The sequence below is a fragment of the Bos grunniens genome, chromosome 6, assembly GCF_055505025.1.
Source record: "Bos grunniens cultivar Pamir isolate PY7600 chromosome 6, Bosgru_T2T1.0, whole genome shotgun sequence".
NCBI classification, from domain to species: domain Eukaryota; kingdom Metazoa; phylum Chordata; class Mammalia; order Artiodactyla; family Bovidae; genus Bos; species Bos grunniens.
In genome coordinates this window covers 101,175,083-101,199,040 of record NC_141170.1, presented here as the reverse complement: position 1 = coordinate 101,199,040, position 23,958 = coordinate 101,175,083, and the positions used below count along the sequence as shown (strand labels likewise).

The window sequence follows — 23,958 nt, the reverse complement described above, 5'->3', positions numbered from 1 at the left end:
TTAAAAAATAGTGCTTGAAGAAAATAACCCTCCTGTGGTTTTAATAACTACTTAAAACTAAATAATTTTTACAAACATTTAAAGAAAGCAATAATCTGTTTTAATTGAAGAAAACCCATAATACTAATTTTGAAAAGACTGTTGATGTCATGGTGGTTTATTGGGTAAATACAAAGTATAGGCTCTTGCTTTTTTTTTTTTTTTTTAAGCAAAGCCAAAGAGATTAGAAACCAAGTAGACACATTCTTTTATAGAATAGAAAATAAATTAGTTTTAACTAACAATTAGGCACTTAAAATGTAAATGTAAAATGGCATTTTGAAGTACAAACTATAGTTAACACGCCCAAATTCCTCCTGAAATGTTTCAACAAACACAAAAGCACAAGCATGGAAAACATATTTCTAAACTAAGAGAATTTCCTCTTTTGAAAAAAAGAACCTGAATTCAAATCTGTACGACAGACCAATGATTAAGGTACCAGTGGGTAGGAGAAAAGAGTTTCTGAAATTTACATATTTAATTAAAACATAAGCATTTAATAAAACTATTACAATAATATACAGTATATATCATAATGAAAAATATATGTCAGGAAAATAACAAATTCTAGACTTAGAATTTTACTTTACAACAAGGCACTTAACACATTGAAACAGTACAGTAAATTTCCGAAAGATGCAATTAGCTACCTCTCAAACCTTGTAATATTTCTTTTGTGAATATAGCAAAACATAACCATACATTTTGCAGCATTAATCATTGCATAGGAGGTAAACTAAATAATGAATTCCAACTTGGCAATTAGATTAGCTTATAGCTTCTTCGTTTTCTTTTAAAGGACAGTTTTAAATAAATCCACAATAAACAGCTATTCTTATTCATGATTCATTCAGAACACAACATAGTTATCTTAATGAGTAATAAAATAAATCAGAACTTACAAGGTGTGTATCTGTATAAAAACTTATCTTTGGGTACCTTTCGACATGATTTTCAGTGTTTAGGTATTGAAGTCAAGAGCACTTCTTAATAGAAGAAATATTTTTAGCAAGTAAGTCAAAGGAGTTAAATTATTGCAACACAATGACATTAAAAAAGGACTATACATACAAATAGAAAAGCCTTCAACATATAGCATATTAATTATAATATGTCCGATTTAAACATGTAAACTCATTTATTAAGAAATTCCTTCTCACACTTCCTTACACTACAGGAGTGAGGGTGTTAAGACCGGCTAACATTTGAAATCAGCTTTCCAGCGCAAAACAAAGTCAACAATATAAAAGAATTTTAAGAGAAATATTCAAAATGTTCAAGGGACAAGATGTTAACTCTCAAAAAAGTAACTGCATGAATTCTAGCATGTAAAAAAAAAAAAACCACACACACACACGAGAAAGATGGCAAACTTGGTGTTTCAAGGTAAACAAAGAATAGGAAGTTATAAAGGGAGACATTAATGATTGTGATAGTGAGAGGTAAAAATGGTCTGCACATTTTCTTTGATCAGATGGATAAAATATTAGAACTATAACCCCTGTGACCTAAGCACATTTTCCCTTTGGAAAAGGTTTAAAATGTCTTTAAAATAATTCCTTTTGAAAAAAATTATTACTTTTGCATGATGCTTTCAGATTAGTGGTAAAAATAATAATTTTAAAACACCTTTAAAACCTTGGAAATACCCTTGTGTCTAGTTTGTGTTCCAAGTCATATAACATATTTCCACAAGAGGGCACTGCTGTACAGCAAAGAACCTTATGCACTGTCATCAACCGGCTCAGTCACAACCACCTTCCTTCCATAGCAAAACTCGTTTCCCAAGATGCCAGGAAATTAAATACCAAATTCCAAATTACCTTGGGTGGAACTGAGTGGGTAAGAAGACTTTATTTTCAGAGCGAATGTAGGAACTCAAAAAAAAAAAAAAAAAAAGAATCTGAAAGGAACTCATTTTCACTTGAAAGATTTTTTTTTAAATGTGGCATCATTCGTAGAAATTATATATTATAGAAATATTGCACCAAGGACTTAATCACAGAAAAAGCTTCAAACTGGAGCACTGGCTTACAAAAACAAGGATAATAGATAAGATCTTATGTTATTTCAAAAGGCAAGCTCATAATTACGTTTTTTTTCAATCGAGGTATAATTGACATAAAACATCATATGAATTTTAGGTTTACAATGTAATGATCTATTTGTACATATTGTGAAATTATCACCACAGTAAGACTAATAGTTGTTTATGTTTTATATCCCCAAGAGGCATATGGGGTTGAACCTCAAGTTTGGTTTCCTAAATGTAAATGGGTTTTGCTATTTCTCTTATTTTCCCATCTAGAAACTCTAATATTCCCCTCTCCCCTTACTGTCATACCACATGCTTCCACAGCATTTATTAAAGAGCAGTGGCATATACGTGGGAGCAGCAGTGTCCTTACATGGGGTCATAGACGTTTTTAAAGTTCTTCAAAAGGTGATGGCATTTAAAAAAACAAAAACTGGATTACTTGATTAAAATGCAAAGTTTATACTGTTTTCAAGGTTGTCCAATAATCAATACACCATGATTTTTAAAGCTTAAACACCTTTCCTTACTTAATTTGAAAAAGAGTGGGTTATGCCAGATATAGCTGAATGAGGCTCTAAGGTATATCAAGTTGTTTTATTTGAATTCAAGGCTCAAGGAATATATCAGTGTTAGGAGAACAAAACTCAAGCTTCTGTGTCAGACACTTTTCCTCACAATTAGACAGGAGAAATTTAAAATCAGTATTTTCAAGTAGAATACATTGTCTTATCGCAAGCGTCAATGTTTAACAAATGAAAATAAGTGAAAATTATGTAGAATTATAGCTAAATACACCACGTAAGCTGTACATATGGTTCTTATTGACTTACTAATAAATACTGGAAAGACTTCTTGCATTTCAAAACCTGCCAAGGATGTATAGGGTTTCAATTCGTGTTTTAAATAAGTAAGTTAGTCTTTCTGCCTTCTGATTCAACCTTTAGTGTTTCTCTTTTACAGAAAGAATCATACAGAAAACATGCACAGAATTTTAGCACCAAAGGATGATGACCCTTCTGAACAGAATTGTTTTGTGCTTCTCTTAGACAAGGTAAAGTTCAATTTTGTGTACCGAGTCGAGGCCGACTCATCGACAATGACAAACTTAGGGGTGTTTTCCATTCTAAGTGGGGAGAGGTCTTCACCATCAATATAAATGTAACTGCCTCCTGCTACCCATACTGACTTCTCCCCTCTCTGACTACTGTTGATGATTTTGTAACCTTAAATTTTTTTCTATGATTACTAGATGTTTAAAGAAATCAAGCCAAGAATTATCCAAAAGATTCAACAGCATTAAACAATGCACTAAATCTGGCCGGATTTTTTAAAAATCCATCTTTTTTTTTTTTTTTTAACATCACCTGAAAGAACTTGAGAAACAGCTACCCACTTTACTGAGGAGCCGTCACCACCTAACACACCCATTCCAACCGCAGATTACAGTGCAGCACCGTGGCATCATTTCAGGGTCAAAGTAAAATTGCTCAACTGTGGTATGTGTCCTTAGGACCAGTACATAAGAAACGAGTCTCTTGCTAAAAGGCAAGGATGAGATCAACTTTTGGACCCCATCTTGGTTTTTCCACAAAGCACAGTGGAACTAGGAAGAAATGGTTTTCAGTGACATGTGACCAATTGGATTTCTGAGTTCCAATTCACAGCTCCATGACAAATCTCAGCCAGGGTGTATGTGACCTGGCAGAAAAACACAGGCTTGTTCCCCACAGGGCAGGAGTGTCAGTTTACACACGCATGTATGTTCAGCCTGTGCTACACTGTTGGCTGCCTTGGGGGGTACAGGTGTGAATTTACCAGGTGGAGAACAGAAGCCCCCCTCATTCGCATACACAGCACCATGTCTCCTCTAAACCTGTCATAGGGATCTCGAAATATTTACACACATGTGAAATCTGTGGGGTGTCTCAAATACTTCTCTATTGACTTAGTTCACTTTTTAAGTTATAAAATTATCAGTTAAAAAAAAAATAAAGTGAAAGTGACACATAGTACATTGGCTGGTAGCAGCAGCACATATTCCCAGACCTGACCCTGACCTCCCCTGAGGTAGGGCAGAAGCAAGGTTCACCCAAAGGTCACTCACAACCCACGGCTGCGAAGCCGAACGCTAAAAACCACTCTCAACATTTGGAGATTTTATTTACACAGTAGCTGTCTATATCCAGATATCTTTATTTATTTAAAATTTTAACAAATTCTTTTGACCTTGGAGGAAAAAAAAAAAAATCCTGAAAAAATTCTGAAGTAGAGAGCTTTCCTGGAGAAAGAATAAGGAAGGAGTAGCATGTTCTTTGGCACCTCTTTAACAAGCTCATTAGTAAAATCCCCGTTGGAGGGCTTGTCACCAATGAATGAAGAGCCGAAGGAGAATTTTAACTTTCTCAGGATGAATTAAAAAAAAAAAAACCAGTCAAAGGGTAATACTTCGTTCATCTTTCTAATCACTTGCACAAAACTTGGTCCACTTCTTCCTTTAGTGATCAGTTTTCCTAAAATAAAAATCAAAACTATACCTTTGGTTACAGCGATAACTCTTTTGGTGTAAGAGCCGATGCCTCTGCTCTGCTCCTCAGGTAGATTTCTCATTATCTTCGCCAATCTTCTGAACCCGTGAGTACTTCTTGCAAGATGATTTGAAGCAGCCAGGAGGCCAGGACAGAGGCCAGGAGAAGCAGCAAGGGATCGAGCCTTGTACGTTTTTCTCAAAAAAATAAAAGATGGGGAACCACCACGCTCGAGACAAGAAATTAGTCTGTGAAGACACCTTCAAGTTCTGTAAAAGGTAAAGAACAGGAAAACAAGACATATTTTTCACGATTTGCATCCTACTTTGCTTCTTAATTAAACTGTCATTTGCATTAACTGAACAGGGAAACCAGCAGAATCTGGATCACAAGCCAACAGTCGTCGTTGCTCCTTTCCCCAACTCTGATAGGGCTTTCCAGGGGGCGCTAGTGATAAAGAACCCGCCTGCCAATGAAGGAGACATAAGAAACACAGGTTCAATCCCTAGGTTGGGAAGATCCCCTGGAGAAGGGCATGGCAAGCTGCTCCAGTATTCTTGCCTGGAGAACCCCCATGGACAGAGGAGCCTGCCAGGCTACAGTCCATGGGGTCGCAAAGAGTTGGACAAAACTGCAGCGACTTAGCACGCATGCATTAACTCTGACAAGACTCTGGCTCCACCCTCCCCTCTTTGTGGCTCAGGCAAATCTGCCTGTGATTCCAGGAAGAAATGGAGACTCAGGAATGAATGTGAGAGATCTCCAGGAGCAAAAATTTTCAGGATGTGTGAGTGGTCAGATCTATGGCTCAAGGAAGACGGAAGAGTGAAAGGAGAGCTCATAAGGCTGACAGACTTTAAGGGGAAAGATGAAGATTCCGGTTCAGTGGCGTTAGTAGGTATCTAGATGGGACCGGAAGAAGGAAGATGTAAGTAGGAAACAGAGCCACAAGGACAAATGAAGTAATCCATAGAAAGGGCATTTATTAGTGGGCACAACACTAACGAGAACTGGAGTTAGATCCATAGGGAATAGCATATTTCATTGTTCACAAATTCTCATAACACTGTAAGCATCAGACAATATGGAAAATATGGTATCGGACAATAATCAGACTATCCCAAGATAAGTGGGCTTCGCTGGAGGCTAAAACAGTAAGGAGTCTGCCTGCAAGGCAGGAGACCCAGGTTCAATCCCTGGGTTGGGAAGATTCCCTGGAGAAGGGAATGACAACCCACTCCAGTATTCTTGCCTGGAAAATCCCATGGACAGAGAAGCCTGGCAGGCTATAGTCCATAGAATCGCAGAGTCAGACACAAGTGAGTGACTAACACTTTCACTTTTCTTCTCACATCCCCAGATAAGTAAGTCATGGCACGCAGACTAACTCTGTTAACACCAAGGACATACACTGAGGCTAGGAAGACACGGTGAAGGGATCATTCTGTCTTGAGACTAGAGGCAGAGAGCAGGAGATAGGCAAGGCTTCTCAGAAGAGATGACATCTGAGCCACCTCTTTGAGAATGAATGGGAGAAGAAAAAGAGAGTCATATGGGAACAAGAGGCAGCAGAAATAAGGAAGGAAGGATAAGAAGGGAAGTCAGAGAGCATAGTACCACTGAAAGATGTACAAAGTCCAGTTATTCATTAGTTACTCATTTTTGCCTGACTTTAAAAGAGCTGGTGTCTTCCTTAAAATAAGTTCTCCGAGTGCAAGCACTGTCTCACCTAGCTGCACAACAAAGCCTCTACAGAGAAGGCTCCTAAATTTTAACTCAATTTTAATTCTCCTATACGTTACCTGATGAGTAAAACACTGTGCTTTACAATTACACAGCATTTTACCCTTAACTGTCATTTATATTTGTGGCATTCTTTAAGAGGCAGTCATCCCTATAAGTCACCTGACCTCAACCACCCATTTAGGTGGCAACAGCAGCTATTCCCATTAAGTACATACGTAAGTGAAGTCGCTCAGTCGTGTCTGACTCTTTGCGACCCCATAGACTGTAGCCTATCAGGCTTCTCCGTCCATGGGATTTTCCAGGCAAGAGTGCTGGAGTGGATTGCCATTTTCTTCTCCAGTTATTCCCATTAAGCTACATGAAATCCCCGCTGTGTGAAAAGGGGGTCCCCTGCCTTTAAAGAACTTATCCAAGGATAATTTCAAGGCTCTTACCTTTTCATTGGCCATGGAATGGTACCACCAGAAGAGCCGAGTTGTGATGTAATAGGCAACGATCACGTCGACGGTATAGTGTTCATGTGCTACCAGAATGCAGATGATTCCGGCAGCGCTCAGCAGCCAGCAGATTAAGTGATACCACCAGAAGTGGCGAGGCGAATCTGGACAGCAGAAAAGTGGCAGAGGTAAGAAGCATTCCCCGAGATGAACTGAATGACGACAGTCTACCCTAAAGACCTGCGAGAAGTCTTTCTAAGGCCAAGAAGTCACTGGCGGAGAAAATGGATAACCCAAAATTATGAGTCACTGTGAACCGCCCAGGATTTGCTCAGGTTGAGGGTCAGGGGGGCAGGGGAGGCTGCTGGTAGCAGGTCTAATAGTCATTTCCCTGCTCAGGCTGCTAACACTGCTCTAGGTTTTGCTCACGCAGGTTAATAATAAGGAAGAGAACAGAATTATTTCACATTAGGTTGGCATTGGCTCACACTGGCTCCTGTAGGGACCCCACTGGAAAGAAAAAGGGTAGAAGTCAAAAGAAAAAGGTATTGTCTATGAAAACAAGGGATGACAAAGCAAGAGTGATTTTCATTCTTACATATAAACTTATTTTCATTTCTGCAGGGAGAGAAAAATGGCATTTGTGCCTAGCAATATTTTGATTCGTAGCAATTTCATACTGTTACTGCCAATAGCAACTACAGGACAGTCCCTATATAAAGCTTGGGCTTCCCAGGTGGCTCAGTGGTAAAGAATCCACCTGCAATGAAGAAGATGTGGCTCCTGGAGAAGAAAATGGAAACCTACTCCAGCATTCTTGTCTGGGAAATCTCATGGACAGAGGAGCCTGGTGGGTTACAGTCCATGGGGTTGCAAAAGTGTCAGACATGACTTAGTGACTGAACAACAGCAGCAAAGTAAAAGCTTAGGATTCTTGCTAACTCACTTACGGGTTTGACCTTACCTAGTGAGGCCACTAAGTTCATGACACTGATCAGCTTTAAGAGAGAACTAACGCCCATCACCGGAGAAGACAATGGCACCCCACTCCAGTACTCTTGCCTGGAAAATCCCATGGATGGAGGAGCCTGGAAGGTCCATGGGGTTGCTAAGAGTCAGACACGACTGAGCGACTTCACTTTCACTTTTCACTTTCATGCATTGGAGAAGGAAATGGCAACCCACTCCAGTGTTCTTGCCTGGAGAATCCCAGGGACGGGGGAGCCCGGGTGGGCTGCCATGGGGTCGCACAGAGTCGGACATGACTGAAGTGACTTAGCAGCAGCAGCAAGGCCCTTCACAGGTTAAACATGATCCTGCACCCCCAACCTTCCCACACAGGCGGTAATGACACAGGTATAAATGGAACCAGCACTCATTTCTAATAAGTCTTCTTTCTCTTGAATAACTGTTTTTTTTTTTCTATTTTAAAGCTTTATTAGCTCACAAAGATAATAATTTAATACTGAAATTTATTTCATATTTAACTGTGATTATTTTTATAGTGATATTTACTTCCAAGTGTGGAAGAATGGTTGAACAGCAAAAAGATTCATTTCTAGAACTTTACATGACCCATCAAATCAGGCATGGTTCAAATAAAAAATAAAATAGCTACTGCTCTTTAGGTCCAATGTGGAACAGTAAGATGATAAACCTGTATTTGTATTTGAAAGTCTGATTTCCTACTTCTGAATGTACAACTCATCAATTCTTACTTGCTTCATCCTGCCACTAGGTTCCAGCCAATAGCTCATGGAATCTGAGAATTTTATAGCCGGGAGAAGCCTTACTTCCGTAATGTGGGGGGTCAGATCCAGTCCCCATAACTGTTCTGTTAGGCTCTGAATGTTAAAAACTGAAGTAACATGCAGAAATCTGGAGCTTTCACTAAATATGCATTCTCCAGCACCACAGCCCTTACCCTTCCCTGAAATCTCACACCAACCTTGCTTCCTTCCCATCCTCACGGGTCACCTGCTATTTACCTTAAAAGTTCAAAATGCTTGAGCAAACCAGAACTACTTTGTGTTGGTTTATCCACAAGAGGGGCTTCCCTGGTGGCTTAGACAGTAAAGAATCTGCCTGCCAATGCAGGAGACCCTGGTTCCGTCCCTGGGTCAGGAAGATCGCTTGGAAGAGGAAATGGCAACCCATTCCAGTATTCTTGCCTGCAAAATCCCATGGACAGAGGTGCCTGGTGGGCTACAGTCCATGGGGTTGCAAAGAGTCGGACACGACTGAGCGTTTAACACTTACACACAAGAAGCAAAGCTGAAGTAGGTGGGGAGTAAGGAGGTGGCCCGAATGACCAATTTACTACTCACAGAATTGAAAATCAGGCTTTGGGAATATCTAGACACCCTAGCACTGCTCTCCCATAAAAATATATTCCCTTCTAGCTACTACACTGGGACCACTGCTCATTAATTGAGAACACTGGTGGACCCAAATAAAAGATTTAATACAAACTATTTTGAAACAGAAATGGTAAAATGGTAATCCTCTCTGCTCTCTCATTCTATTGCCAGGGATAACCTTGAGCTGAGAGATGATGACAATTCTTAATGAACTCCACTCTCTGTGTGGGATCCCATCCCTGCTTGTCAATGACTACCAGAGACAATGGACTCTGTGTAGTAGCAAGGTGAAAAAGAAAAAGAAAGAAAAGGTTTTCTCAACTAGTAAGACATTTGGTACTAAGAGCTAGGTGGATTTCTCCAGGCTAACTTTATAAGGAAGGAACCTAGGTCCTGATGATAATCCACTCATGACAACAGAATGTCAAACAAGGAGTGTCCCAAACGATCAAAAGTCGGGAAAGCAAAAATATACAAATGATGCGTCTAACCCTAGCAGCAGAATCTTCAAAGAAACCACTGGATCCACTGCTTACTCATAACAACAATACATGGTATAATTTAGAAGCTGACTGTTTCCCCTAATTGCATAGGAAGCGGACCTAAACATGGGATACGTGGCTTACATACAGAGCAGATCCTAAAGTTGGGTTCGTATCCAGTGTTACAGATTTGCCCTTTTCTTTCTCACCAAAGCTTAGAGAAAGCAGAATGTAATTCTTTCCTTGCTATATGCAAACTTACACAAGTTTAAAGATCTCAAGCCCAAACCATACCTTTGGAAGGAAACGTGTCTACGTACTGCACTTGCCTTTATTAAAGTAGAGAAATAATTATGAAGTTGCCCTATTGCGCTGAGGTAAAGGAACAACAATAAGCCAACATCCAGGCTGCTGCTGCTACTGCTGCTAAGTCACTTCAGTTGTGTCCGACTCTGTGCGACCCCATAGACGGCAGCACACCAGGCTCCCCCGTCCCTGGGATTCTCCAGGAAAGAATACTGGAATGGGTTGCCATTTCCTTCTCCAATGCGTGAAAGTGAAAAGTGAAAGCGAAGTTGCTCAGTCGTGTCTGACTCCTAGCAACCCCATGGACTGCAGCCTACCAGGCTCCTCTGTCCATTTCTTAGCAATTCTACCAGATCAGATGACTTGGGTTTCCAAAAATTCTAAACAGAGCCACAAAACTGATAGTGGAACTGCTAAAGTCAGCCTCAATTACTAACTGTGGACTGTGGCTAATTCACTCACTTTCCTTATGCTTAAATTTCCTCTGAACATTTTGGGGGAAAACAGCGCTTCCCTCCTGGGTGGCTGCAGGGATTAAATAAGCCAATCTGCACCAAGGGCTTAGAATAGTGCCCAGCACAGAGGAACTACTCTGTCTACTCGTTGTCATTGGTAATGTCACCTCGTCTTCAGTTATCAAACTGACCCTCAGTTTCCTGGGGTATTTTCTCTTCATTATCTTGTTTTCCACCCACAGTAGATTCACTCTTAACTTGTAACATCTCCCTGCCATCATCCTCATCTTCTATAAGCTTTTATGATGTACAGATTAGAGGGAAGATTGTACCACCCAAATGAACCTCTAAACTGGAAAGTGACTGACCTTACACAGAGATGGGACCTTTCCAGAGCAGAAGTTAGAATGAGACCCACACACAACATAAATCGCTCTGCCTGCCACCCAGAACCAACAACCAGGTATTAGAAATTTCAGAAGACTGGAGTTGAAGGAGATACTGGTGCCCAGACAGAGCTAGGTTCCTGTCTTCTGCCACTTCCCCAACAGTGTAAGAACATAAAGAAGACAGGAAAGGTGCCGAAGGCCCTCTGCCTTCACGGCAGACAGTGTGACAAAGGCCCAACACTTAATAGACTGTTCACCCTACTCAAGGCTTGTATGTAGCATTTAGAAAGAAAACAATTCAGAAGATATACAATCGCCATCAAAAAACAAAAAGACTTCATCTACTACAGAGACTCTCATCTCTTTGGCATAATGCCCTCAAAGCAGAATTAAAACCTATATATCCCAGGCAATCTACGGGCAAGAATTCACCTCTGCTCCACTGGAAGATAAACCTTGATGGGTCTAACCTGTTTGGATTGATGACGGTTAAAAGAAGAAGGGAGAGAACTGAGCAAAGGGGACAGAAGGGAGGTCTCCTTCCCCTGCTTTCTGCCCAAAGACCCTTATGATATGCTTTGCAAGTGAACAGAATTGAGACAAGACTCCAAAAGAACACTGGCATGGGGATGGGGTACCTTGCAATTGAAGATGAAGGGTAATACTGACCAGCTGGTAAAAATGGAGGAAGAAGCATCACTACTTGAAAAGAATTTTGAGATAATGGGCCCAACTACACAAAGCCTCAGAAATCTACAAGGGGATGGGCCCAACTACACAAAGCCTCAGAAATCTACAAGGGGATGTGCTGGCAGCTAAAATCAAATACAGTCCCCACCCCTCTTTCCAAAGAACAAGATATTATTCTAGGCCCCTCCCCATGAAGTTATTGGAATATACAAGAATTTTGTATAATGAGAATTAAGTATATAAATATGGAAAGATATTTCACATTCTCATCTCCACATTAACCAAAGCATTGGGGATAATGAAATGAATCCGTAAAACAGAAATTTCACTCAAAAGTCCTTCCCATTTGGCCCTGGAGCACACTGGTTCTTTTTGCAATAAACTTAACAACGATTCCTCTTAATTCCAACATTAAAATAGCCTTTCATACCTTGGTAGCACTAGTGGTAAAGAATCCACCTGCCAAAACAAGAGACTATAAGAGACTCTGGTTTGATCCCTAGGTTAGGAAGAGCCCCTGGAGTAGGAAATGGCAAGCCACTCCAGTATTCTTGCCTGGAAAATCCCAGAGACAGAGGAGTCTGGCGAGCTACAGTCCATAGGGTTGCAAAGTCGGACACAACTCAAGGGACTTAGCATGCACACACCTTAAGAAGTACTAACCAAGGAGGGAGACATTTTGGAGGCATGCTGAATGTTAGCAAGAAGCCGGGGCTAAGACTTAACCCTTCAGTGTTCATGACTGGTTGAAATGATTTTTAATATACACACACACCCCTCTTTCCATGGCTCTCAATTTCAACAGAATAAGCGCTCATCAGTTTCAGGGCCTAGGGATTCCAGTCACTGCAACAGTCAACAAAGCAGGAATGAATTATTACTTACATTCTTTGATGAACAAATAAGTAAGCGTCAGCACAACTGTGTGGCCGCTGAAGAGGAAGTCCCCACACAAGATGTGCGATCCCGTTATGGACAATCCACCACCTGAGATCAGCCGTAGAATCCGCTGTACTTTGGCCTGAGAGTCTCCGTTGAGCTGAATGACACAAGAAGATCAGGAAGAAAATTCACAAGCTGATAAATCAAGTGTTAGCCTACTTTATGTGACATTTACAAAGGTCATCAGTTGTGATTTTTTTCCTTTTTAAGTCAAAAAGAATCCAAGGGGGAAGCTCCTCAAACTGGGTTTTATTCATTGCATTGGCCAGTTTTAGTGACACATTTTAAATTATTCAGTATGTTACTAATAATACGTCTTGGTGGTGGTGTGTCCTTGGGCAAAGCTTTTAAAAATATTAATAACCAATGACTTCACCACAGTTATGCACTGAAAAGATCAAAGCTCCTCTCTTTCCTCTTTGCAGGGGAAGTCGGGGTTTCGAATAGTTAATATTTGATTCGGCTGCCCTCCACATTACTAATACTCTACAGAGTATTCCTACCTTGTGTCAAGTGGGCAGCCTAGGGAGTGCCTATAGTTGTATTAATGGCTGATCCAAACATCTGCAGTTTAAAAGAGCTGCAATTTGTTAAATAATTTAAATAGGTTTGAAAATGATGGATTAGCGATGCACTGGTTGCTTTAAAAGGAGTGGCTTGATCAGGAAAAGCATTCTCAGAGCAATCATCTGTGTGCCGTGGCAGGGGGTCAGTGAAGGGCTCGCCTGGGCGAGGGTGGAGAAGCCCCGAGAAGCCATCATGACGACACAGGAGACAATGACGGACGAGGGCAGGGGTTTGATACAATAGTCAAAGGTTTATAACCCATTCAAACTTAAGCATACAGATCTCTCTTACATGTAGAATCAACTACAAAATGCAACAAACTAGTGAATATAACAAAAAAAGAAGCAGACTGACAGATATACAGAAGAAACTAGTGGTTACCAATGAGAAGACAGAGCCGGGGAGAGAGGCAACACAGGGGTGGGGACGTGGGAGATACCGACTGCTGGGTGTAAGAGATGGAGATGCACTTGTGACACAAGCCATCGTCAACCCAAAGGTTTAGACCCATCAACTTTCATCTTTCAGTGGAGCGCAAGTGATGACTTCTTGCCCCTCGATTGCCCAGGGTTACAGGTTTTACGGACGGACTTGCAGACACAGCGGGGCAAGGAGAGGATAGGGTGAACTGAGAAAGTAGTGGGAAGCTGCTCTATAACACAGGGAGAGCAGCCTGGTGATCTGTGATGATCTAGACGGGTGGGACAAGAGAGGGGAGGGAGGTTCCAGACGGAGGGGGTTTATATACAATTTTGACGGATTCCCATTGTTGTATGGCAGAAATCAATATAACATTGTAAAGCAATTATCTTCCAATTTAAAAAAAAGTCTCAAGGATGTATTGTACAACACAAGGAATACAACCAGTATTTCATAATAACTGTAAGTGGAGTGTAACCTTTAAAAATTGTACTAAAAAACAACAACAAAACCCAAACCTTAGGTATACGGGAAGGAATAGTGGACTGAGTGGGAATACATAAGAAATTGGAATACTGAAATGCTGGGCCACCGGGTGGAAGACTTCGGATCAGCCTAATATCAACTGAATAGGTTTAGAAAAGCAAAGAATGATACTCAGAAATAAAACAAAGTAAGAGTAGACACGAGAAGAGAAATATAGAAAGACCATCAATGACTATTCACTTGGGGCCTGTGCGTACAGCTACGCGACATGCTGCCCTTCACACTCAGTGACAATCCTTCTAGGCAACTGGCCCCTGAAACGTAGCCAGGCCGATCACAGTGGTGGTTCAAGTCTTTGGCAGCGTAGACAGGTACTGTCTTTTTACCCATCTGTACACATCTTACCCTCTTTCACCACTGCACCAAGTAGACATGCAGTGGTGAAAGAGGGTAAGATGTGTACAGATGGGTAAGAAGACAGTCCAGTCTCCAAAGCAGGTGGAAAACCATCCTGTTCAGTACCATAGAAATGGGGGCAGGAATCCTTGTCTAAAAATTTTCCAATGAAAAGTATCTTATGGATCTGGAAACATGTCTGGTATTCAGATGACCCCTGTAAAAAGCCAAACACTATGCTGAGGTGACAGTTAAGTGTAGGGTTCTGTAGCACAAGATGATGGGAAATAGGATTAGAGGTCAAGGTAAGAAACTGGTTTCAAGGAAACTTAACCTCCTTCCAAAGTTGGCTCAGGCCAAGCCCAGGAGGCAAATCCGAGAGAACATACAGGTTTCAATGAGTTGACAGTCCTTAAAACAAAAATGTAAGTAACAGGTGACCCTGCCTTGAAAAGATAGATCTAGAAGGCAGTAAAGGATCCACAGGGATTCCCAGGGGGCGCTAGTGGTAAAGAACCTGCCTGCCAATGCAGGAGACATGAGAGACACAGGTTCAATCCCTGGGTTGGGAAGATCTGCTGGTGAAGAGCATGGCAACCCACTTCAGTACTCTTGCCTGGAGAATCCCATAGACAGAGGAGCCTGGTGGGCTACAGTCCATGGGGTCACAAAGAGTCGGACACGACTGAATTACTAACACTTTCACTACTTTCTCACTTTTCAAAGGATGCGTACCCGGGGAAGAGAAGGACTGTTGACAGAGCTGCAGGACTCACTGCAAACCACATGAAATGCTGTGAAAGCCCTTGATGTGCAGGATGGAATCCAGCATGCGCTTTATCAGATCTGAGGTGGACCTTCAGGAATTTCTGGTTGTGCGGTTGGTACGAACTGTCAACACTGAGATCAAATAAAAAGGTACGTACACTCCACCCGACCATTGTGTTCTCAGTTTTAAGAACACATTATTCTTCACTTCAAAACCATAATAATTTTTTTTTAATCCACTCACCCACCCCAACTCAACGCTTGGATTTTCTAAGTGCAAAAACACTTATTCCAAAGGTATAACCAAACCAGGAGCAAAAATACTACCGCCACCCATTCTCTCCACCCCGCTCCCTTCCAGCAGTGTTCAGGTATGGAGATTTGCAATAGCAGTTCATAGGACAGAGCAAGGGCTCTCTTCTGCTCCTCCTGTACTTTCTCAGTTCTTAATCTCTCAGTCCTGTCACTGCTATCTTAGACGTCAGAACACGTTCAGCATAAATGCCAAATAGAACTTCAAGAAAGGAAGTGTAAAAAGAGGGTGGACAGAAAACTGGGGAAGGGGCGGGTAACAGAGCTGAGATTAATGGGTTATTTCCTGTGTGTGTGCATCCTCAGTCGCTTCAATCATGTTCGATCCTGTGTGACCCCGTGGACTGTAGCCTGCCAGGCTCCTCTGTCCACGGGATTCTCCAGGCAAGAATCCTGGAGTCAGTAGCCATTCCCTCCTCCAGGGGATCTTCCCGACCTAGGGATCGAACCTAGGCCTCCTGCATTGCAGGCAGATTCTTTACCTTCTGAGTCACCAGGGAAGCCCTAGATCTATTTCACTGGGACCTCCAGCATACACCACTTAAATTCTAGTTCCTCTTAAATTTCCTCATTTTTTATACCATCCTATGCTATTTCTGAATATAGAGTTGAAGATGTAAGAAAATAGAGAAGTATTGATCACAATAGCCAAAACAGACAGAACTCAGTGTTCTCAAGGGTTCCTCCACCTGTGACCTCCACACACCATTTCCCACAAAAATAACTTATGTACAAAAGAGATCAACTTGGCTGCTGCCAAACCAGAAACCTTTCCATCCATACATTCCCTTCAATTTAGAGGAGAAGAGGTCCTCTGATACAGCAAGGATGAGAGGGCAGCTTTCTCGGGAAAAGGAAAGTAACTGTGCCAGCCCAACATTCCTGTGGAAAAAGGGATTTGAAAACCTAAAGCATTTCATGCCAGTCCTAATAACTAGGCCAACATCCATCTAAACAAAACTGTCAGAACTCAGATGTTGTGCCTGCAAACCAAAGCTTGGGTGGGTGAGATGAAGCAAATCATAACCTAAGGACTTAAACCCTAGGATGGAGAAGGAAGGAAGGCAACCAGAAGACTGCAAGCCAACGATTCTACTGAGGGCCTTTCACTGCAGTGGCTTCTGTGATCACACCCAGTGAGTAACAGGTGACGTCAGGCATCAGTGACCGGTCAGACATCCTTCCAGGGCAAGTGGTTTCAGAACACACAGTTCCGTCATTGCTCTCAGTCACTAAGGGCATTCTATAGAGTCAGCAGCAAAGGAGACAGGTATATTATCTAACAGTTTTGTAACCACAAATCTAAGGAGCGCTGGAAGCCAGAGGCTGGACTACATTTAAAATGCAATTCTGCTCCCTGTTCTGTCAAACCACGTCATCCCTAGTCAAACAAACTGATGTGTGTTTGCTTTACTGAGCCACAATCTAGGCACCCAAACCCTGCTGATGCTTCAGAAAGAGGTTCTGGGTCTTGACAATTGAACACAGGGGCTGATTGGCAAGGATGTCCCTAAAGCTTCCTTGCAAGTCTTTGCACCTCAGTTACTCAGCAGTAACATTTGCTCTTGTGGCTTCTGAAAATTGTATGTTTTCCATAGAAGATAATCTTTAATTTACTTCTTTCTGTAAACATAGCAATTCATCCCTGTAAATCACACCTTTTACTAGGATGGGCCTGCCTTCTCTCCTGTGGCCATTTCCTCATTTAACCCACCACAATAACCCCTTAGAAGTATTTATTATGCCTCTGAACTTCTCCCATGCCTTAAATTAGTTTCACTAAAAATCAGCCAATGTTTAATTCAATATGTACACTGTTTTAATTACACACACTTTCTGCCTTGATGGTTTTAGAAAATTAGAGCTTCTCAAACCACATCTATATTTGGTGAAGGAGACTGTTGACTTCTTTAGAACAACTCTATTTTTTCTCTCCACCTTGGACATCTGCTTAGTGTTCAGTAAAAAATGTTAGGCTTTACTCCCTTGCCCAGAAAGCACATGATTTGCACGTTTCCTTTTTTATAAACCAGGGCACACTGGAGTCTAAGATGATTAACAGCTCTCGTGAGAAATGACTCTACCTGGAGAAACTATAAATCCTGCTTACAATAGTCTCAGTATCCATTCTCACACTCTGTCTCAGTAAATGGGTGAATTTAATTCAGATGACCATTATATCTACTACTGTGGGCAAGAATCCGCAGAAGAAATGGAGCTGCCCTCTTAGTGAACAGAAGAGTCCACAATGCAGTACTTGGGTGCAGTCTCAAAAATAACAGAATGATCTCCGATCATTTCCAAGGCAAATCATTCAACGTAACAGTAATCCAAGTCTATGCCCCAACCACTGAGGCCAAAGCTAAAGCTGAATGGTTCTATGAAGACCTACAAGACCTTCTAGCACTAACACCAAAAAAATATATGTCCTTTTCATCACAGGGGATTGGAATGCAAAAGTAGAAAGTAAAGAGATACTTGGAGTAACAAGCAAGTTTGGCCTTGGAGTACGAAATGAAGCAGGGCAAAGGCTAACAGAGTTCTGTCAAGAGAATAACACACTAGTCATAACAAACACCTTTGTCCAACAACACAAGAGATGACTCTCCACATGGACATCACCAGATGGTAAATACAGATATCAGACTGATTATATTCTTTGCAGCCAAAGATGGAGAAGCTCTACACAGTCAGCAAAAACAAGACCTAGAGCTGACTGTGGCTCAGATCATAGGTTCCTTATTGCAAAATTCAGAGTTAAATGGAAGAAAGTAGGGAAAACCACCAGGCCATTCAGGTAGGACCTAAATCAAATCCCTTATTATTATACAGTGGAGGTGACAAATAGATTCGAGGGACTAGATCTGGTAGACAGAATGCCTGAAGAACTATGGACAGACATTTGTAACACTGTATAGGAGGCGGTGACCAAAACTATCCCAGAGAAAAAGAAATGTAAGAAGGCAAAGTGGTTGTCTGAGAATTTAAAAATAGCTGAGGAAAGAAGAGAAGCAAAAGGTAAGGGAGAAAGGGAAAGACATACCCAACTGAATGCAAAGTTCCAGAGAATAGCAAGGAGAGATAAGAAGGCTTTCTTCAATGAACAATGCAAAGAAATAGAGGAAAACAATAGAATGGGAAAGACTAGAGATCTCTTTATGAAAACTGGAGATAACAAAGGAACATTTAATGCAAGGGTAGGCGCAATAAAGATCAGACATGGTAAGGACCTAACAGAAGCAGAAGAGATTAAGGAAAGGTGGCAAGAATACACAGAGGAGCTATACAATAAACATCTTAATGACCCAGATAACCACAATGGTGTGATTCACTATAGAGCCAAACATCCTGGAGCGTGAAGTCAAGTGGGCCTTAGGAAGCATTACTACGAACAAAGCTGGTGGACATGACGGAATTCCATTTGAGCTATTTAAAATACTAAAAGATGATGCTGTTAAAGTGCTGCACTCAATGTGTCAGCAAATCTGGAAAACTGAGCAGTGGCACAGGACTGGGAAAGGTCAGTTTTCATGCCAATCTCGAAGAACGGCAATGGCAAAGAGTGTTTAAACTACCATACAATTGCACTCATTCCACACACTAGCAATGTAATGGTAAAAATCCTCCAAGCTAGGCTTCAGCAGTACGTGAACCAAGAACTTCCAGAAATACAAACTGGGTTTAGAAAGAAAAGGCAGAGGAACCAGAGATCAAATTGCCAACATTTGTTTGATCACAGAGAAAGCAAGGGAATTCCAGAAAAACATCCACTTCTGCTTCATTGACTACGATAAAGCTTTTGATTGTGTGGATCAAAACAAACTGTGGAAAATTCTTAAAGATATGAAATACCAGACCACCTTACCTATCTTGTCTCTTTCCTGAGAAACCTGTATGATGATCAAGAAGCAACAGTTAGAACTGGACATGAAACAATGGACAGCTTCATTCAAAATTGGGAAAGGAGTATGTCAGGCTGTATATTGTCACCGTACTTATTTAACTTATATGCAAAGCACATTATGTGAATGCCAGGCTGGATGAATCACAAGCTAGAATCAAGACTGCTGGGAGAAATATCAACAACCTCAGATACACAGATGATAATAGTCTAATGGCAGAAAGTGAAGAGGGATTAAAGAGCCTCTTGCTGAGGGTGAAAGAGGAGAATGAAAAAGCTGCCTTAAAATTCAACATTCGAAAAACTAAGACCATGGCATTTGGTCCCATCACTTCATGACAAACAGAAGCAGAAAAAGTGGAAGCAGTGACAGATTTTACTTTCTTGGGCTCCAAAATCACTGCAGACAGTGACTACGGCAATGAAATTAAAACACACTTGCTCCTTGGAAGGAAAGTTATTACAAACCTAGACAGTGTATTAAAAAGCAGAGACATCACTTTGTCGACAAAGGTCTATATAGTCAAAACTATGGTTTTTTAGTAGTCAGGTACAGATGTGAAAGTTGGAGCATAAAGAAGGCTGAGTGGGAAAGAATTGATGCTTTTGAACTGTGGTGTTGGAGAAAACTCTTGAGATTCTCTTGGACTGTAAACAGATCAAACCAGTCCATCCTAAAGGAAATCAACTCTGGATAGTCATTGGAAGGACCAATGCTGAAGCTGAAGCTCCAATACTTTGGCCACGTGATGTGAAGAGCTGACTCATTGGAAAAGACCCTGATGCTGGGAAAGATTGAAGGTAGAAGGAGAAGCAGGTGACAGAGGATGAAATGGTTGGATGGCATCACCGACTCAATGGACATAAGTTTGAGCAAGCTCTGGGAGATGGTGAAGGACAGGGAAGCCTGGAGTGCTGCAGTCCATGGGGTCGCAAAGAGGTAGATACAACTTAGCAAATGAATAACAACAACAATCTGAGCAAAAGGCCACTCTCTCTTTCCGGTTACTAAAAACTTTGAGTTCATCCTTGATTTCTTTCTCTTAAACCCATGTCCAACTTATTTGAATATACTGTTTGCTCTACCTTCAAAATATATCCCAAATGGAATGACTTCTCCTGACTTCCACAGTCACCACCAAGGTTTAAGTTCCTACAATGGGCTAAAGGTCCCATGAAATACGCGGCTGCATCATCTCAACTTTTCACAACTCTGCTCAGCCACACAGGTCTCCCTGCTGTTCTGGAATGCACCACAAGGGTTATTTCCTTGTCCTGGAATTCTCACCCCATCCACATGGCTCACTCCCTAAGCCTGGTTGTCTAAAAGCTTTCTTATTGAAGAAGTTTTCCTGACCACTCTGCAAAATAGTGTTGTTGTGTTTTAGTTGCTCAGTCATGTCTGACTCTTTGCGATCCTATGGACTGTAGCCCACCAGGCTCCTCTGTCCATGGGATTTCCCAGGCAAGAATGCTGGAGGGAGTGCCCATTTCCTTCTCCCCGGGATCTTCCCAACCAGGGATGGAACCTATGTCTCCTGCATTAGCAGGCAGATTCTATACCACTGAGCCATGGGGGACACCTGTATAAAATAGTACCCACCCTCAGAGTCCCTTTCACCCTTACTCAGCTTTGTTGTTCTCCAACTGACAGCTACTTGACCTACCACCACAAGTCATAACAAGTTATGACTTTATTTATTCATTGCCATCCTTCCATAAGAATATACATTCTCAGAGGAGGAGAACTTCATTTTGGTCATTGCTATCATACACTGCCTGGGATACAACAGGAACTTAATACTTTAAAATGATTGGATGAATGAGAAAATGAGATGGCAAAAAAAGCAGAGTCCAAAATCTGGCAGTAACTTCCAGGTAGCAGAAAAGAAAAGTTTTATGCACAAAGACATACATTTTATTACCACATTTTCACTTCTCCCCCCGACCCCAAAATCTAAAGCAAAGCAGAAAATGTGTTAGATTTCAGTTAACACATATGAATGTGTCTAGGAGAACGAATAACAGAGAGCAGGTGCTCAATCACTGCTTAACATCCTCTAAAGGGTAATTCGGAGGGGCTTACCTTTGGAGCACACTGGAAATGCATTCCAGGCACCGGGAGGGTAGTGACATACATTGTGATACAGCGATATAGGTATAAAGTTCCAATGATAAAAAAGAATCTGCGCCCCACTATTGACCTAAGGGAAAAATAGGGATGGGGAAAAAATAGGTTTACTGGGGCTTTTTGATCTTAAAGGCAATATAAAATAAGGTTTAACAGAATAAAAAATATCTGCAGTTTTCTGAACTAAAGATTCACATACTGCGATCAATCTAGGTGGGTTGGGCCCCAAAGGTGTGATGAGTCTCTGGTGAGTTAAAGTAGTTTAAAGGTTAAACAACCACCACTCCTTAAAAAAGCACTCTTTGCCAGAGAATTCAATGAACCTCTCTATGTTGTCAGTCAATCCACTGCATTAATAAGCCCTCTCTTGGGAACACAGCAGTGGTATAAGCGAGCCACGGCCACAGAGGAATTTAGTAATGAGCTAAGGTGATGCTACATAATTGGGCACACAGGGAAATGGGACAACTCATTTAACTAAGTTATATAAGCAAGGGTTATTTGGGGACCATCCAAAAATATTCTGACAACTTCGGCATGAACTATTTTGTCTATGACTATAGAGATTTTCAGAGAATTATATTTTGAAGACAGTCAAAGGGTCCTCGTGCATTTAAGGATATTTAAGAGTGAAGCTGTAAATTTCACCCTTATTTTATGCATTCTTGATGAAAAGAGGCAAAAAAATTTAAAAATCTACAAGTCCTTTTTTACTTTGTATGTTTTGGTGGCGACGGCTGTCTTGACTAACATTAGTCCTGTCCTTTGCCCTCTGAGTCCTTAGTCTAAGGCAGTGGTTCCTAGAAGCTGGCTCTGAGCACACTGTCTCCAAAGGGAAAGGCTTTGCCTGTCTGCACCACTGCCTCATGGGCTCCTGAATGGGCATGGAAGTTCTGAAGATAGGACTTCACTAGTGGCTCAGGGGCTAAGACTCCTCACTCCCAATGCAGGGGGCCTGGGTTCGATCCCCAATCACGGAACTAGATCCCACATGCCGCAACTAAAGCTCCTGCATGCCACAACTAAGATCCAGGACAGCCAAATAAATATTTTTTAGAAAATAAAAAAAAGAGTTCTGAAGATGGCCCTGCTGTGCGGTCAGAGATGGGTCTATAAACTCTGGGCTCTGGGGATTAAGACATGGGTGAGACCCACAAAGCCCTTAGAATTACTAGTTGTAACTTTCCTAGTACATAAAATATATTACTCCAGGTCCCCCATTTTCAGAGCTCTCAAACTTCCCAAACCAGATCTTCCCAAAGATCTCTGGAAAAACAGACAGTTCCAGGCATGTGGCATATTTTAAGTTTTCTCTGAGACTGCAGTCTGCTGTGGATCAAGGTCTAATTCAGGTAACTGTTGAGACTTCTAATTTAAAGAATTATGTACAGATATAATTTTAGCTGTCTGTCTCCAAGAGCTATTTTAAGAAGATTCCAGGGTTCCTGGGGTCAAAATATATAGAGAAAAACCACCTTGACTAGTTGATGAAAGCATTTATTTATTGCAAGGCATCTCTTTCAAAGGCTTACTATTCTAGCATTGCCTTTTCTAGCACTGAAAAGGAACAGGTGATAAACACTGCTGACTGTCTCCATTTGGTTAAGTGAAAAACTATTCTCCCTTTGATTCAACCCCAGGCTCAAAAAGAATGCTCAAATGTGCTCCATGCTGTTAGACAAGGTGAAGTAATAAGCAAGAATTATTATGAGTCAATTATATTCACTCCAGTATTCACAGTTCAGCAGTGCTCAGAACAGAAAATTAACTTAGAGGTGAAATATGCATTCTGCAGTCTTATTTAGTTTAAGAACTACTGCCAATTATTTTTCCCCCATCGCTTTGAAGGTGCTCTTAAGTGAGAGAGTGAGAGTACAAGCAGAATTTTTTATTCAGCTGGAATGTGCAAAACAAGTTATAAACATTACTCCACCAGTTACTAAAATGTTAGATCCGAACCTACCTGAAAAAGAAAAATTAGTGCGATTTCCCCCAACAAGTTTTTGCTGGTGGACTGTGACTGAAACAGTGGATACTATTAAAATGCGTGGCTGGCTTATGTGACTACAAGTTTTGATGTGGTAAAACCGAAGATGGCCATGGAGAGGCAGGTAACAACAATCCTCTGGATGGACATTCAAACACACCAAGGCAGTAGTTCAGGCTGGAAGCCAGTGGCTAACCAGACCCTGGAAAATTTCTATTTTCACGGACATATACGAATAAAACTTTGCTCTAAAATAAAAGAGAGCAAATACCTTTGGCCTGAGCAGTCTCTCTTATATTGTGTCAATTCCAGACACTGAAAAGAAAAATGCTAAAAGTTTTTTAGCTTTTAGCATGAAGCATGTCATAACTAACACCTTCTGTAAGAAGTTCTAAGACAACTGACAGCTATGTGATTCACTTACACATATTGAGAGACATATTTTATTTACAAGAAAATGCTCAGGAATGACTTCAGTTTCTGGAACAAGTTTTCAAAACTGCAAACTTGATGTAGAACTCTTTAGCAAAGATATATTGAACTCTTCAACTCTCAAAGCAACAACCAATTGAAAAAAT

At 41.2% G+C, this 23,958-nt stretch overlaps 1 protein-coding gene across 15 annotated transcripts in view; it reads right to left on the bottom strand.

Annotated features, from left to right (window-relative positions):
- Nucleotides 1–4,235: 4,235 nt before the first annotated feature.
- SGMS2 (sphingomyelin synthase 2) overlaps nucleotides 4,236–23,958 on the bottom strand; it is a 94,131-nt gene continuing 74,408 nt past the window's right edge. For 13 of the 15 annotated variants that reach the window (XM_086406980.1, XM_086406984.1, XM_086406977.1 and 10 more), the window contains 4 exons: nucleotides 21,349–21,466; nucleotides 12,356–12,509; nucleotides 6,786–6,952; nucleotides 4,236–4,874 (listed from right to left, as the gene is read on the bottom strand). In XM_086406980.1, coding sequence (XP_086263106.1) covers nucleotides 4,671–4,874; nucleotides 6,786–6,952; nucleotides 12,356–12,509; nucleotides 21,349–21,466 — 643 coding nt within the window. In that variant the 3' untranslated portion in view covers nucleotides 4,236–4,670. The remainder of the gene's footprint in view (nucleotides 4,875–6,785; nucleotides 6,953–12,355; nucleotides 12,510–21,348; nucleotides 21,467–23,958) is intronic. The other 2 variants (XM_086406989.1, XM_086406988.1) reach the window with 1 other exon arrangement.